Source organism: Bos indicus x Bos taurus, chromosome 11, assembly GCF_003369695.1.
Source record: "Bos indicus x Bos taurus breed Angus x Brahman F1 hybrid chromosome 11, Bos_hybrid_MaternalHap_v2.0, whole genome shotgun sequence".
Classification (NCBI taxonomy): domain Eukaryota; kingdom Metazoa; phylum Chordata; class Mammalia; order Artiodactyla; family Bovidae; genus Bos; species Bos indicus x Bos taurus.
In genome coordinates this window covers 29,081,276-29,097,358 of record NC_040086.1, presented here as the reverse complement: position 1 = coordinate 29,097,358, position 16,083 = coordinate 29,081,276, and the positions used below count along the sequence as shown (strand labels likewise).

Sequence of the window (16,083 nt, the reverse complement as noted above, 5' to 3'; positions counted from 1 at the left end):
GGAAGGGGAGAGGTCTGCATTTGTCTCTTTTATTAGAAAACCAAAAGATTTCCCAAGTTCCCCTTATGTCTCATTGCCAAGAACTGTGTTCCCTGGTCATCTAACTGCAAAAAAAGATGGGGAAGTGAGTGTTTAATGTATTTTAGCCTTTATTGTAGAGATAGACAAGAGAGAAGGGTGTTGAAAATGGAAACTGGGCTACCACCCACTCTAACCAGTGTTGGCCTGGTGTATCTCTTGGGTTACTTAAAACCTACGCACACCCTCACTTTCCCACATACATATTTAACCTGGGGGGTGGGGGGTGGGGCACTCACTCCATACAGGAGATAATCCTAGACAGGAGTCTCAGCCAGCTCCTGCCTACCACATAGAGTCCAGGTTCTCTGTGTACTCTGTAGGACCCTCTTTGAGGTTCAGGTGTGGCTTCTCATGGTTGGATGATTTAAGCCAAGACAAGTTCATTGCCTGCTAAAATGAGAAAGATGGGATGTACCAAGTATTGGAGAGAACGGGGACCAATAGAACACCTTATCCTCTTGCTGGTCTAGATTGACGCAGCCACTTTGAAAGATTTTTGGCACTATCTCGTACAACTGAACACCTGCATTCACTCTGAGCCGGGTGAATACCTGACACAGACATGAGCAGGTGTGCAAGAAAACATGTGTTGTACAAAGTTTGAAGCAGCATAATTTATAACCACCTGAAACTGGAAACCACCCAGATGTCCACTGATGATAGAAGGGAAAAGGGAGCAGCATACAGAAATGAGGGTGAATGTTCTAGATGCACACACTATGTACAGATCTCAAAACAATGCAGTGTAAAAGAAGCCAGAGACAAAAGAGTATGTACTGTGGGTTCCATTTATAGAAAAAACAAAAACAAGTAAAAGCCACTCTGTGGTGTTAGCAAAAGCCAGGATAGCAATTGCCTTTCAGGAGAGGGTGGTGCTTGGACAGGAGCACAGGTAGGTCTCCTAGGATGCTGGTAATGTTCTGCTTCTTGATCTGGGTGCTGGTTATATGGGGGCATTCAATTCCTGAAAGTTTATTGAGCTGTATGTTTTTCGGTATGTGTACTTTTGTGTGTACTATTGTGAAATAATAGAAAAAAAACATATATATATATATACACCCTTGGTTCCTGGCACAGAGCTGTAATTCCATTGTAATTTCATAAGTGACAGGAGCACTAGGAGCATCTTTGTTCTAATATTTGGCCTTTGACCCTGGTTCATGATGATTTTTAAATCCCTTGGAATTTCCTTGGTGATTGGAGTGTCCTTTGTTCTAATGTGGTGACCCTTGGTGGGCCCCTGGATGGCTTCAGGATGGGTCTGATCACCAAAAGACCATAATTAGACAGGTAGAGCTTTTAGCTCCACTCACTAACCTCCAAGAAAGGGAAAGGACTGGAGATTGAGTTAATCATTGATTATGCCTGTATGGGGAAGCCTTCATAAAAATCTCAGTGGTACAGGGTTTGAACAGCTTCTGGGTTGGTGAGTATATCCACATGTCTGCAGGGTGGGGTACTGCAACTCCAAAGAGACAGGGGCTCCAGTGCTTCGTGCCTTTCCAGACCTCACTCTATACATTTCTTCATCTAACTGTTCATCTGTACCTTTTGTGGTAACCTGTACTATAAAATAAACTGGGAAATGCAAGTAAATGTTCCCCTGAGTTCTGTGAGCTGTTCTAGCAGATGATAAAATCTCAGGCGGGAGTCATGGGAACGTTCAATTTGTAGCCGAGTCCAACAGAAGTCATGGTTAACCTGGGGACCTACTTACTGAGCTTGGAATTGGAAGTGGGCAGCAGTCTTATGCAGCTGAGTCCTTTACCTGTGGGCACTGTACTAACTTCAGTTAGTGTCATAATTGAATTGCATTGTAGAACACTCAGCTGGTGTTGCAGAAAATTGCTTAGTGTGGGGAGAACACCCCACACGTCTGCTGTCAGAAGTATTGTGTGTGTGAGTAAAGGAAAACAGGAGTGTGTTTTTTTCTGAACAACCATGCATCAATAAGCTCTAAAGAAGAAAACCAAATCAAAATACAGGGAAACACAGTCAATGCACAATGTGAAGAAATAATAAAACTCCTTTCTTTCCAGAAAAAAAGAGAATAAAAAACATAAGATTATACCCCAGTCAGTAAGCCACATCCCGTCCAGTCCTGCTGGACAGAAACAAGGGGTGTCTTCCGTGACCACGTATCAGGTTCTTGTAGGGGATCTGGCAGCCCCTCCCTTGTTAACAGGGACGACCACCGTTGACCAGGCTGAAGATTTTAGGGATATATGACTCCATCCATCATTTGTTAGGCTTCTGGTCAAGTTTATGCATGAGTAATCACAATCATGTAACTTATCTAAAGAGTCTTCAAATGGTTTTCTAATGAAAGACTATATTCCACTCCCCACAATAGGTAGTATATTTGACTTTTTAAAAATGAAAGCAATATAAAAAGATAAAATGAGGTCTGATTCTCACCTCTGTTCTCTTTTGTTAGTTCCTTGGGTATACCTCAAATGTTTCTTTTTGGAAAACAAGCAAGACCAAGTACAGGAATACTTAAGTCTTACAGGAGCTGGCCTGCGTGCTCAGTCGCAGTGGAGGTGATTCAAAACAAAGCAGGTAGAGAAGCCACCTGTGGCCCCCACCTGCGGTCCATCTTTGCTCCCGTGGGCCTCTATCTTATCTCCTGATAAAGCTGCCTCTTCCCTGTCTCCATTTGTTCTGACTTCAACTTGGATATTCAAAGAAAATTGTTTATTTCAACCCAGCAAGGCTCCAAATTGTGCGACTCAGCTACTTTAGGCTGTGAGCTGTACCTCATCAAGTCCTCCTCTCTCACCAATGCCTTATTTTCTTTAACCTCTGCTTTCAAATCCGTTCTAATCTGGATTTGCCACTCTCTTGAAGGACTTTGCTGAAAGCTACTTTAAAAAGGAAGAAAAAAAGGCAACGCTCTCAAGTGTTCTGTATTGTTCCTGAGATTTCCAATAATACAACTTTGGTTAGCGTGTGGGTTTTTTCCAAGTGACAGCTGTCTAGCAAGTGACAGCAGTTCAACTCTTTACTACTTAACATGTTGGTCACCAACTTTCCAATATGGAATAGAGAGGCTTCACCACTGGCTACCTTATTACTTCAGTTAGCCAATCCCACATTTTATTATTGGTTTTTGTGTTCTACTTCTAGTAACAAGTTATTTGCCTGTTAGGAATGGGTTCAGCTACAAGTTCTAGAACACTCCTCTATAAATGGCTTAAACAAATGTCTCATGGACTAAAATGGGGCAAGGGAGGTCAATAAGGAAGTTCTCACAGTAGTTTAAGTAGCGGATGATGGTTTCCTGGGTGTTAGTTATACCTCAGTAAAGCTGGGGGCAAGGGGGAATGTAGCTCCTAGAATCTGGCTTGAATAACTAAATGGATGGCAGTGACATTTGCTAAACTGGGAAAAACAGAGAGGTACATGTTTGGGGGTGAAAATATTTCAGTGGGCCAAGTTAAGTTTGGGATCCTAGTTAGACACTTCTGTGGAGATGGCAAGTAGGCAGTTATTTTGAGGAGTCAGGACTTATAGGCTGAGGTCACTGTTTGAAGTCTTTTTTTTGGAGTCATCTGCTTGTAAATGGCACCTAAGACCACATGATTAGATGAAATCACATAAGCAGAGTGGATAGGTCGACAAAGAAGGGGACTAAGGATAGAACCCTAAGCACCCCGATATTTATAGGTTGAGAAGTAGGTGAGAAGTCAGTGAAAAGAACCCAAGAAAGAACAGCCAGTGAGATAGGAGGACCAAGTACATGGCATCAAAAAACAAAAGAAGGTGTTTCAAAGTAGGAATGAGTGACTGTGAGAAATAGTACTGAGATGGAGAGTAAAAACAAAGAAAAGGAAAAGGCACCACTGAATTTGCATGCAGACTGCAGTTTCAGTAATGCAGTGGACAAGAAACCACAGCAAGATGAAATGATCCTGGGGATGGTCTATTAGAGGGGGAGCGATTGGTGAATTAAGAGAGAGATGACACAGGATAAGATCCACAGAAAAAGTGGAAGTGTTGGATAAATAGAATGAGAAATGCTTTATCCATCTATCAGACACTGAACTTGTTGAAGGAGACCATTTCTTGTTTGTATTCATTTCTTGGGTTAACTCCTAGCACAGAGCCTAGTACCTAGGAGGTACTCAAGAAGTGTTACTGAATGAATGAATAAACCATCAGATGGACGAATGGATGGACAGCAGAGGGAGAGCTGAAAAATGAACTAGATCAAACTAACTCAAACTTCAGAGTAAGGAAAGGAGGAGGAGTCTGGGATTAATAGGGTGTCCTCTATCCTCAGATGGTAAAGAATCTGCTTCTAAAGTGGGAAACCTGGGTTCAATCTCTGGGTCAGGAAGACACCCTGGAGAAGGGAATGGCAACCTACTCCAGTATTCTTGTCTGGAGAATCGCATGGGCAGAGGAGCCTGGCTGGCTACAGTCCATGGGGTCACAGAGATGGACATGACTGAGCAACCAAGACCCTGCTCTCCTGCCACAATGGTCAGAGAAGGGTGGAAATAATTTTCTGAGCTATTAAAACTAGAAAGTGGTACTTGATGCTAGACAATATGTTCACCATCCATGTTTCTTTCTTCATTCTGCCAACCCATAAAAAGATAGGAAGCCTGGCTGCTTGATTCTCCCAGTTTGCAGACTCCCAACATGATTCTCTCAACTAAGTCCCTGCATCATCTTAAATCCCTGGCTGAGCCCACAGCAGTTCTGTATTTCCTAGGGTTATGTGAATTTTTTCCTTAGAGATTTATCTTAATCTATCTAAGTATACCCGAAGTATATTACGTTTCCTGTTTTTCTCCATCCTAAAATTGGTCCCAGGGCCCACGGTTGGTGAGCAACTGCAGGGGCTAATGGCTTGATCCTGACAGAACTGGAATGGCAGGCAACAATTTTTTTCTTCACGCTATTATATTTTTTCCTAACTTGCAGTCAGAGAAACCCAGGAACCTGTAGAGGTGGAGCTGGTGGTGGGGCTGAAAGCCAGTTTGCGGGCCAGTTGCATCCGCCATCCAACGTCCTCATTCTACTACAATCCTGGGGGCTTCCGGGCTTGCCTAGCCCCTACGGTCTTGGGGGTTCAGGTGGTCCAACCCAGGATCCAACCGAGTGTCGCCCTATGGAAGGTAGACAGAAGAAATGCCTCCGCCCAGTCCTTCCTGGGCCTGAGGCCGTTACACGTGGAATCACCCCAGCGGCCCGGATCCCGCACTGGTCAGAGGCGGGGCCCGCGGCGCCAATGGGCGGGCAGAAAGGGACGCGCGTGCGCACAGCGGGCCAGGCCGGGGGCGGAGCGGAGGAAAAACGTACTGAAGACGGGAGCTGGCGAGGCTCATGCTGGAGGGCTTCGCGTCTGGGGAAAAACTGGTGGCAGCTGGTGGCAGCGAGGGTGAGTGAACCGGGGGCCTCCCGCGATCCGGCTGCGGCCTGTGATCCCTGTGACCCGACCTTGGAGGAGGAGGTCCGTGGGGCGGCATTCAGGAGTCTGCAGAGGGGCGGGATCCTGGCGTTCCTTCGGGGGCTCTCAGGGCTTCTGGCTAGGTTTGGAAGGCAAGCGCGGCCTGGGTGGGGGCTCGGACCCCGAGCCTCCCCGGGAAGCTGGCCGACTAGGAGCAGAGCCTCCCTCCCGGGGCATATGCCATAGGGGCTTTAAAGCCTGATGGGACGGCCGGGGTCGATCTCCGCGCTCTTGGAGGACCTGCGGTGGACCTGCGCGCGGGCCCGAGTCGTTGCTGTCCGTCTGCCCCTGGTACCCCGTCTCTCTCTGGGAGAGACAGTAAACACTGACGGGGGCCGAGCTTGACCAGGCTATGCCAGGGAAACAGGGAGGCGGGGAAGCCTGTATTCCTCTCTTGTATCCCCTGTGTGGGCATGGCACCGCCATCCATCCAGATGCCCAAGCAGAGTCTTGCACGTCATTCTCACCTCCTGCACGCTTTACCCATCCACATCGAATCCATCACAAATCTCCCTTGGATACGCCGACTTCTCCACGCCCAGTTCCTCTGCTCTAGCAAGTTCAGGCCACCATCATCTCTCCCCTGTGCCCCTTCTCCGTCCTCTGTGCTTTGTTATATGTTGGCAAGCCAGAGTGATGGCCTTAAAACCGAAATCTGATCACGGTCACCAGAACCCACCCCCCATCCCCTGGTCTTCCTTCTGTGGATCCCTATTGCTCTTACAAGCTCTTGAACATCGCTTTCAATGCCCTTGGTGACCGGTCTTCTTTACTAACTCATCCGTCTCCACTATACTGTCTTCAACCATGTTGAACCCTTTTTAGTACCCAGATTGGACCACGCTTCTTCTAGGCTTAGGTGTTTGTTACAGTAAGTTCGCTCTACCTGAAGTGCTATTCTTTAATTGAAAAAAAAAAAAATCGTCCTTCATATATTAACCCAGGTAGGGGTTCGGGCTATTGCCATGCCCTACAGCTATCCATTTACTGGTCTTTTCCACTGGGCTGTAATCTGTGTGACAGGAGACTGTCTGGTTCTTGTCACACAGATTATCCTATCCTCAGACATACGTGTCCTCAGAACCTTGTGCAGCACCAAGCTGTTTAGCGAAGTTGTTGTTGTTGTAGTTTAGTCACATCCAACTCTTTTGCAATCCCATGAACTGTAGCCTGCCAGGCTTCTCTGTCCATGGGATTTCCCAGGCAAGAATACTGGAGTGGGTTGCCATTTCCTTCTCCAGGGATCTTCCCAAGCCAGGGGTTGAACCCCACGTCTCCTGCACTGCAGGCAGATTCTTTACTGCTGAGCCATCAGGGAAACCCAGGGAACAGTTTAGTTAAATGTATAAATGAAGCATGCTAGCTCCCTCCCAAATGAACAAATAGATCAAGTTATTAACTGCCTGCTTCTCCAGAATCAGTTGTCAACGCCCAGCCCATGTAGAGGTTTCTTTTTCTAGGAACTTGGTTCTTTCCTTACTTTCAGTCCAGGACCATGGCAGTTTTAAATGGGGAAGTACCAGTCAGAGTTTTTCTTTGGCATCGACTCTGGGTACAGGATGTGTGGCTACTTTGAGTTTGATTCTTAACTGAGGGCGGTAGCATGAGAGAAAAGTTGCCTACAACTGATGGGAGGAAGGCTGACTCCAAACTTTTTGGTGCTGATAAGACTAAGGACACAATGAGAGTGGGCCAGGCCAAACCACTGCTGGGAGGACTCCCAAGGGAAGTTATGTTTCTAGCTTAGGTCAGATCCTCTGTGATAGGAAACAACACACCTGAGTTCCAGGGCCCAGGGCCCTGATACAGAGTGAAGGCATGCCGTTCCAGGTGAGCTCAGTATTTTGTTACAAATTCACTAAAGGAGTAAAGGAGAGACAGAGAAAATAGCTTCCCCGTCTTCACAGAGGGAGGGAAAGAGAAAAATAAAAGGAGAACAGTATGTGACCATATGGTAAGGCCAAGTGAGTGTGAGAGACCGCAGACTGAGGTCAGAGGAGGGAACAGCTGGCTTTGGCTGAGAGAGCACAGAGATGACATTTGAACTGGGCCTGGAAGGAAGAGGGCAGATGGACAGGTGGAGCGAATGCGAACAAACGCCCTAGGACTGGGAGAGGCTGCTGGAGCCAGGAGGAAAGCCCTGTTACAGTCAAGGCCCGGTGGGAGCCGGCCGCCGTCAGTGGTCTAGCGCTTCTCCCCAGAACGCCTGTGAAGGATGTCTCAAATTCAGAAATCTCTCCTCCTCTGGATTTTTCTCTAGCCTAGCCTTTACACTTTCTGAAAGGCCAGTGAACCCAGGAACTCCTGGGGCTTATCTGCCAAGCTCTTTGCTTATGGCCTTGAGCTAAATAGTTGGAGTGTGGGTGATGCAACTTGTTCTTTCGGCGGAAGGGGCTGCTAATATTTCCTTTTCAGTGTGAGCAGTATGGTTTGTCAGGTGGCAGTCAGATTCCCTGTTCTTTTTGTAGCACTTGCTAGGGGGAGTTTCTCTTCTGTGTTTGCAGATTTGGCTTTTGTTGTGGTCTCAAGGTTGGAAACCTGACACAGCAAGCCAGAATGGGGTGAGCCCCAAATGTATGGTTCTTGGCCTTTATCTGGTCTCCTTTGAAGAGGGGATAATTTGGACTCAAAGTTACTATATTACCAAGCACTTGGTTGCTTTTTGGCCTTATTCCAATAGAACCTCTCCCCCTCACCCCACCCATTCCTGATATACTAAGTATCCAACCACGTGGTTCTAGGAGATGGTGCCAGGGGTCTGTTGATCATTGAGCTCTACTATCTGATAGATAGCGCCCGAACCGAATTTCATCCTCAGTTACGTTGACATCAGACCTGGCAGTGTATGGGTGAGGATGATAACTCCCCAGCTCCCAAGGACCATGGCACGAAGGCTGAGAACCTCCAGCCTCTGTGCAGGAACTGTGCCCAGTGCTGCGAATGGGAATCCAGGCCCCAGCCTCACAGAGCCCAGTCCAACAGAGGGTACTGAGAGGTCCTCAGACGTGTTCACAGGTGCATGCACAGCTGTTGTCAGCAACAGACAGGACCCTCCTGAAGGGAAGCACTTAGGAGCATATGGGAAGAGCGTCTAAGCCAGACTCGGAATTGAATAAGGCTTGCTGGAGAAAGAGACATCTAATGCATTATGAATCTTAAAGGCTTCCCCCTCTGGTCCCTCCTGTCCCAGAACTCTGCAGTGTGTTGTCAGAACAAGCTATTCTTCTCTGGTTGGGGCAGTCTTTGCGGAGAGTAACCTGATACCTTGTTTTCAGGTACCAGGTAGAAGGACAGTGGCCTCATCAGTGTCTGGACACTTCTATTTGGTAAAATTGGGATGTAGTTTCTGGCTGTTCCTGAATTATTTTCTAGAGATGAGACTCAACCAGAATCCCCCTTTTTATTCCATCCATATAGAACTGGAACAAAATTATGGGATGAATTGCATTAAATATATATTTGTAAAGAAAACACATGTTTTTAGTAAAAATTTTAGAAGCAATGGAAAAGTAAAGAGAAGAAAAATAAAAGTCACTCCTAATCTCATAATTCAGAAAGTAATCTCTCTTAGTAGTTTTTAGTCTTTGTTCTGTGTATGAGAAATATACATACATTGTTTTGTTTTTTACAAAAGTGAATTTTTTTTTTTCTTTTTGGCTGTACCACGTGGCTTGTGGGATCTTAGTTCCCCAACCAGGGACTGAACTCAGAGCCACAGCAGTGAAAGCACCGAGTCTTAACCACTGGACCACCAGGGAATTTCCCCAAAATGAATTATTCTTTACAGACTTTTGTAGCCTGCTCTTTTTCACTTGGTGTATATTGAACATCTTTTTCTGTTATGAAATATGACAATTGCATTTTGATGTCCCTATTCATTTGCGAGACTCGATGCTTCTGTTTACACCTAGAAGTTATATATCCCAGGGACCATTGTCTCCTTAAGGGAGGGTATACTGCTGATATCCAGCAAAGCGGGTCTGGGAAATTTTCCTAAACATTGTGGGGATGGCATTTTCCTAGGGTCCTGCCCTCCAGAGCCTCTTGGGGTAGGTGAAAGGGGCCAGAACACCTCTGAGTAGAGGTCTCTTGGCTGTCCTTCAACTTCTTTTTTTTATAGAGGTCAGTCTATAAGCCCTGGAAGGATCAGGACTTTCAGCTGAATAGCAGGAGAAGGAAATGGCAACCCACTCCAGTGTTCTTGCCTGGAGAATCCCAGGGACGGGGGAGCCTGGTGGGCTGCCGTCTATGGGGTTGCACAGAGTTGGACATGACTGAAGCGACTTAGCAGCAGCAGCAGGGCGGCCTGAGTGTTGGTGGGGTACAGGTGGGAACAAGGCACTCCTGTCCTCGGGGAGCTTGCTGTGTAGCCAGCTGTTTCTCCTTGTTGACCAGGACTCCAAGTCCAGCCAAACCCCGGAAGTACTAGATGGAACCTAATCCCTATGGAGCTCTCCTCCCTGGTGCTCTTTCTCGTGGCTCAATTGCTTGCCTCCCTCACAGCCCTGGGAGGTGGACGAGGCAGGGGATAATGCCCACTGCCATGGGCCTTGATCTAACCTACCCACTGTTTCCCTCAACCCCTATCTCTGGTCTCACTCTGCCTAATACCTTCCCCATTGCACTGCCAGATGAGCCGTTCTGAAACCATCTCTGCTCTCATCTCCCTCAGTGGCTCCCATCCATTCCCAGGCAATGTCAGCCTCTTGGCCTAGCACGCAGAGCTGCCTCCAGCATGGCCTGGTCAGCCTCTGCAGCCTGTTGCCCACTGTTCCATCCACTTCATACCCTCTAAGCTCAAGTCCCTCTCACCCACTTGGAGTTTCTCTCCCCCTTGACTGCACCTACCCTTCTATTCACACCGTCCATTCGTCCTTCAGTTCCTGCACGCCCACTGCACACCCCTCTATCTGGACCTGCTGAAATGTCCCCATGTCTGTTAACCTCTGGCTTTCTCTAGCCCGAAGGACACTTCGTCCTCTGAACTCTCAGAGGGTTTCCTCTTTCTTTAGTACACCTCACTTTCTGCCTTGATTAGTGCTCTTGGCAGGAAGAATTTCTCTCACCAGACTGTAAGCTGCTCGTAGGCAGGAGTGCTCTCCAGATCCCGGTAAACTCTCATTGAGCTGCTTGGCATTCTGAAGGGGCTTCAGGAAAGGTCATGGACCTGCCAGCCCATTTGAGTGATGGGGACTTGGAGAGCCCGAGGTCATCCTGCAGTCTGGTGGCAGAGCTGGCCAGCTCTCTTCCCCAGCCCTGCTCCTTCACCCAGTTCCCAGGAGTGTGCTGTGTCAAGTCTTGAAAGAACCTCAGTTCTGGTGTTCTTGTCTTCACCTTCTTGTTCCCCACCTCCCAGGTACCGGTGACCATGAGATCTCTGCGACTGCTCAGAATCCCCTTCCTGTGTGGCTTGCTCTGGGCCTTTTGTGCCCCGGGTGCCAGGGCCGAGGAGCCCGGGGCCAGCTCCTCCCATCACGGCAGCATGGGCCTGGATAAGAACACAGTGCATGACCAAGAGTACGTATTCAGCCAGGGCTGTGGTCCAGGGGCCTCCCCGTCTGCAGCTGCAGCCAGCTGCAAGGGCACACGCTGTCCCCTTTGCCTTCTACTATTTGTACAACCCCTTGACATTTTTCCAAGCATGGTGTTTATTCCTTGTAGCCGCCTGTAAGTCCAGGTGTTCTTCTTTTGCCATCAGATCACAGATGAGACTCAAAAAGGATGAATGGCTTTCCTGAGTTCATTCTGTCTCTCTCTCAGCACAGACAGGCAGACAGACACAGACACCAGCAGTAGTGGCAGAGTCCAAAATAGAGCTAAGGTTTCTTGCTTATGACAAGATCTTTTTCTTTTTTCTTGGCATGTTCAAACATTGCATCATTTGTTGGAACTTTTACCCTGGGCCAGTTAGCCTCACACATTCCTGCCTACAGTTCCTGCTCTATTATCCTTAAATTGCTTTAAGAAAAAAAAAAAAAAATTAATAGCTCCCCCAACAATGTTAGGTAAAGAACCTGCCTGCCATTGAAGAAGACCTAAGAGACATGAGTTCAGTCCCAAGGTCTGGAAGATCCCCTGGAGTAGGAAATGGCAGCCCACTTTAATATTCTTGCCAGAAAATTCCATGGACAGAGGAGCCTGACGGGCTACAGTCCAAGGGGTCGCAAAGAGTCGAATACGACTGAACATGCACACACCCCCCCAAATGTTATAACCATATTCTAATAATAAAAAGGAAAAAGCACCCATAATCTTGCCAGCGTAACAGATGAACTGTTTGATTTTTCCCTACTACTTTCACGGCCTTGCCTATGTCTGTCTTCCTGGAGAGTGGTCTGCCACTGTTTCTGTTAGTTTTTCTGTGATGGGTGTACTTGAAGATCTTGAACTTTTCAGAGTCTTTAAGATTTCAGCAGGATCCCAGCCCAGCATCGCTGCCAAGTGGTCTGAGCTTCACTGTTGGTCTTTAGGCATATCATGGAGCATCTCGAAGGTGTCATCAACAAACCAGAGGCGGAGATGTCCCCACAAGAGCTGCAGCTCCATTATTTCAAAATGCATGATTATGATGGCAATAATCTGCTTGACGGCCTAGAACTCTCCACGGCCATCACTCACGTTCACAAGGAGGTAGGTCGGGCAGTGGCCCGGGGGGCAGCACCTCGGAGGGGCCTCCCTCTGGTGACTCAGCCCCTGCTCCTGATGGCTTCCCCTGTCCTTGTGCAGCACTGTTACTGCTTCTCCTCTTTCTGCTCACCTTCTGCTCTGCCTTTTTTCCTGTTCAGAGGGCCTTCTCACAAAGGGTGACCAGCCGAGGCAGAAGCCCCAGAGCCTGCCTTGGATCTTTAGCAAGTGCCACTGGCATTTCCACCATGCGCCAGGGTCTGAGAACTAGCTGAAAGGCAGACCACATTCAAAAGGCAGAACTGGGGAGAGGTTATATCATTTGGGAAGAATGGCCTGTCTGGTCCAAGGGATCAAGGGATTTGATGATAAGGGTTTGGGTAATACAGTATGATGGTCATGTCCTTGTTATTATCTCTAATTTGAGAGGTGAGGAAACTGAAACTCAGATCTTATGCCTCCAGATCTAATGTCTGTTCCACTTGACCACACTGTAATCTCAAGAGAGGAGGAGAGGCAAAGTTGGGGAGGGGCATGTGCTCACACCGGCTGCCAGCCGAGCCGGGCTGTGTTTGCTCTGAAGGTAGCAGGGAGCACCAGCGGCTTTGCACAGGAGACAAGCATGACTAATGCAGTGTTTGCTGTGGGAGGCAGACTGATGGATGCTAGCAAAGACTGGCTTTGGGAGAGGAATCGAGGTCCAGCTGCCCTGGCAGGCGAGGATGGTGGTGGGCAGGAGAGGAAAGGGTCGGGACATGGGAGAGGTGACAGAAGACGGATTGGCCACAGATAGGAGCAGCATTAGCTCAGCCCTTGGCAGCGTGAGCCCTGCCACACCTGCTTCTGGAGCAGAACTGCCTTCACCTCAGAGACTGTAACAGGGTCTGCTGGTTGGCAATGCCTTCTTCCTCTTGTCCTGACCCTGAGATGTCTAGTGTGGGCTCTCACCACTTTAGCAGAGCTGACCTGTGGGAGGGCCTGGGCTGTGAGCTTTTCTTTAGGACAGATTTGTGGGTCCTGGAATCTGTGAGACTCTGAGTTCTCTAAGCCAGACCCAGCTTTCTACAATGAACATGTATGACTTTGGTAATGAAAAAAGAATGAAAAGTATTTTTTAAAACAAATCAGCAAGGGCCTACTTTGATTGCATCGTCCTTTTAACTGCCAAATATCATTTTTTAATTGGGTTGTTGTGAATTGACTCTGGATCTAACATGTGGCTTGTGGATTTCCAAGAAGTAGAAGTACTACATTTGAAGGAGTCTGTGGACATTTTATTTTGGACATTAACCAGGCGCTTTCAGTAAAAGATGCAGCTCATCTTGGTGTGATTTGTATCTTGTAGGAGGGAAGTGAGCAGGCACCAATGAACGAAGATGAGCTGATCAACTTAATAGATGGTGTTTTGAGAGACGATGACAAGAACAATGATGGATACATCGACTATGCCGAATTTGCAAAATCCCTGCAGTAGACCCGATGTGGCCATCTCCCAGTTAAATGCAAATCTGACCCATTATAATGTGATCGGACACTTTCCGTAATGCAAAATAACTCATTTCCAAAATACTGCTTTGGTATTTTGGTAAAAACCTGTAGCAACTTGTTACACTGGGGTGAGAAAGAGAAATCAAGAGAAATAAAAAAGCAGAGGAATGGGACCTACTGTAGTCCCCAAGTACTGTTAAATATCTTATTGGACAAGGGCTTGATAAAAAAAATCCTTTTAAGGATATTGGATGATCACAGCTGAGCACTCAGGAACTTGGATGGAGAATGCTGCTAGGCTCTTGGTTTTAATTCATGCTACCTGAAAAGTAAGACAAGCTTTTGCTAACTGGACACACTTTTCAGTAACTGAAGGAATGAAATGAATGCCAAATGTTTCCCCTGGGGCTGTCCTGTCTCTTCAGAGGAACGTGGTCAGTATTCTGTAAAGTTCCCCTGGCCTAAGTGATTACTTGTTCTGGTCAAGGGAGTATTTATTAGGCTATTCAAAGCCACAGATCAGAAGAATGTCAAATAGTTGAGCTAGCCAGAGTCTAAGATTCTGTATCTCCTGGGACTTTGGGAACACCACACCACTGACCTAAGTGATTCACCTTTTTCAGTTTTTCAATATTTCGTAATACTACTGCCACATCCTTACACTATCTTTTATGTCTTCTTCAACCAAGGAGAGACCTCAATTCTAAAAGTGTTCTCTACTTCTCATCATTAGCAAACATTTTAGCTTTCTAGGTATTTGTATTTAACTTTGTTTCTAGGGTTTTGTTTTTGCAGTTTAGAAACTCTTAAGAATGTAAGGACTTTATCCCTTCTGCTTGATACAGCAGAGGTGAGCTACCAGCCAGTCTAGCCTAAGTGAAAAGTGGAAAGATTCTTCACCAAGCAGGTGATTAACCTGATACACATGAGATCTAGAAGGAATGTTGTTTAAATTACCTCTTCTGCCTGAATACGTGAATTCTTTCAGATCAGCAGAAAAAGAAGCCTAAAAACTCTTAAAAGTGTGAATCTCAATTGTAACTGAAAATCAGAAGTGGCTGCAGATTATAAGTTGGCTTATGGAATGTGATGGATATGCTGTGATAGGAAACCTGAAATGATGGTTGAATGGGTTAAAAAAAAACTGCATAAAATTTGCTGTAAGATATATAGACTTATTTTCTGTACTAAAGTATTCTTATAAGAAAAATAAGTATTTGTAAAAATGGTTTCCTGTGTCAAGTATTTGTGCAATCAGAGCTGAATTGTAAACTATTCTTGTAATAACTGGTTATTTTGAAAGATTTATATAATGAATTCTGGATATATGACCAATAAAACTGATGAAATGCAAGAGCAGTTGATTTTGTGCACATAGGCTTCTTCTCCTACCACCCAAAGGATTGGTTGGTTTAATGCCCACGTTTACAGGTGGGACCCATCCCGTGGGCTGGGACCCTCCCTGGCACTACCTTGTTCCTTTCTGCAGGGGTAGATCTAGGATTCACAGTAACTGTCCTTCTGTAGGCATTTTTTCCTTCTGCATGAAAGCACTTTTTGGACTGTCCTTCTCTGGCCAAGTTCAGATTATGACGGCATTGTCTAGGAAAATACAATGTTTTCTCCTTGAGTCTCATTGACTGTTTTTTCTTAGCCGGAAAATTTAAATTAGATAGCATTATTGCAAGCACCCTTGGACCAAGCAGGAAGCATAGTCGCCCCTGGATTTTTGGAAATGACACTGTTCTGCCAGTTGAAAGGAGAGCAAAGGAAGAAGTTACCATTGCCTCCCTGACTCCCATCCCCTGCCCGAGACCCCTGGGTCTTGCCCCACTTCATCCAAAGCTGCCCTTCTGGATGGATCTAGTGAGCAGACCCACGGTTGAAAGAACCTTGTATTGTTGGCAGCTAGGAAGTGAGGCAGCTGGAGACGAAGAGACAGATTCCTACAAGGTAGAGTCACCCAGTTAAACAGACCAGACAGACACCTCTTCCCTCCTTCCCAGTGGGCTGCACTTTGAAATTATTCCACACTGGCCTTTATGGTTAGCCTGGCTTTCCTTATAGCACCGCCCCCCCCACCCCCCCACCCCCACCCCACTGCCTGGCCCACACTTTCCCATCATGGCCCCTTTATCTCCTTTCCCCTACATGAGGTGTTGGCTGTCTCAGCCCGCCTCGGTTTTTCACATTGTGTAAGGAACATCTCTGCTCCTTAATTTCTTTATCTCTAAAATGGAGACAAATACACCTGAGAGGCGACCTTATAACACCACAAGCTTTGAACTTGGGCAGAGCTGAGTTGAAATCCCAGGCCTGCTATGCTCTTAAAGTTCTCTAAATTTCTCATCTAAAAACATAGTGAAATTTACCCACAGAGTGGTTAAAAGTATTAACAAAGTGAGAGAAAATATATATAAAACATCAAG

General features: G+C 46.7%; 1 protein-coding gene across 3 annotated transcripts; it reads left to right on the top strand.

The window, feature by feature from the left end:
* Positions 1–5,188: 5,188 nt before the first annotated feature.
* Positions 5,189–15,013, top strand: MCFD2 (multiple coagulation factor deficiency 2). 3 transcript variants are annotated; one of them, XM_027555192.1, is made up of 4 exons: positions 5,189–5,473; positions 10,899–11,059; positions 12,013–12,172; positions 13,512–15,013. In XM_027555192.1, the coding sequence occupies exons 1-4, from the start codon at positions 5,204–5,206 to the stop codon at positions 13,638–13,640; spliced, it is 720 nt and encodes a 239-aa protein (XP_027410993.1). In that variant the 5' UTR covers positions 5,189–5,203; the 3' UTR covers positions 13,641–15,013. The 3 variants fall into 3 exon arrangements, with proteins under 3 accessions (XP_027410993.1, XP_027410994.1, XP_027410992.1); XM_027555191.1 differs by having other exon boundaries at positions 5,453–5,545; XM_027555193.1 differs by lacking the exon at positions 10,899–11,059 and having other exon boundaries at positions 5,373–5,473.
* Positions 15,014–16,083: the final 1,070 nt, after the last annotated feature.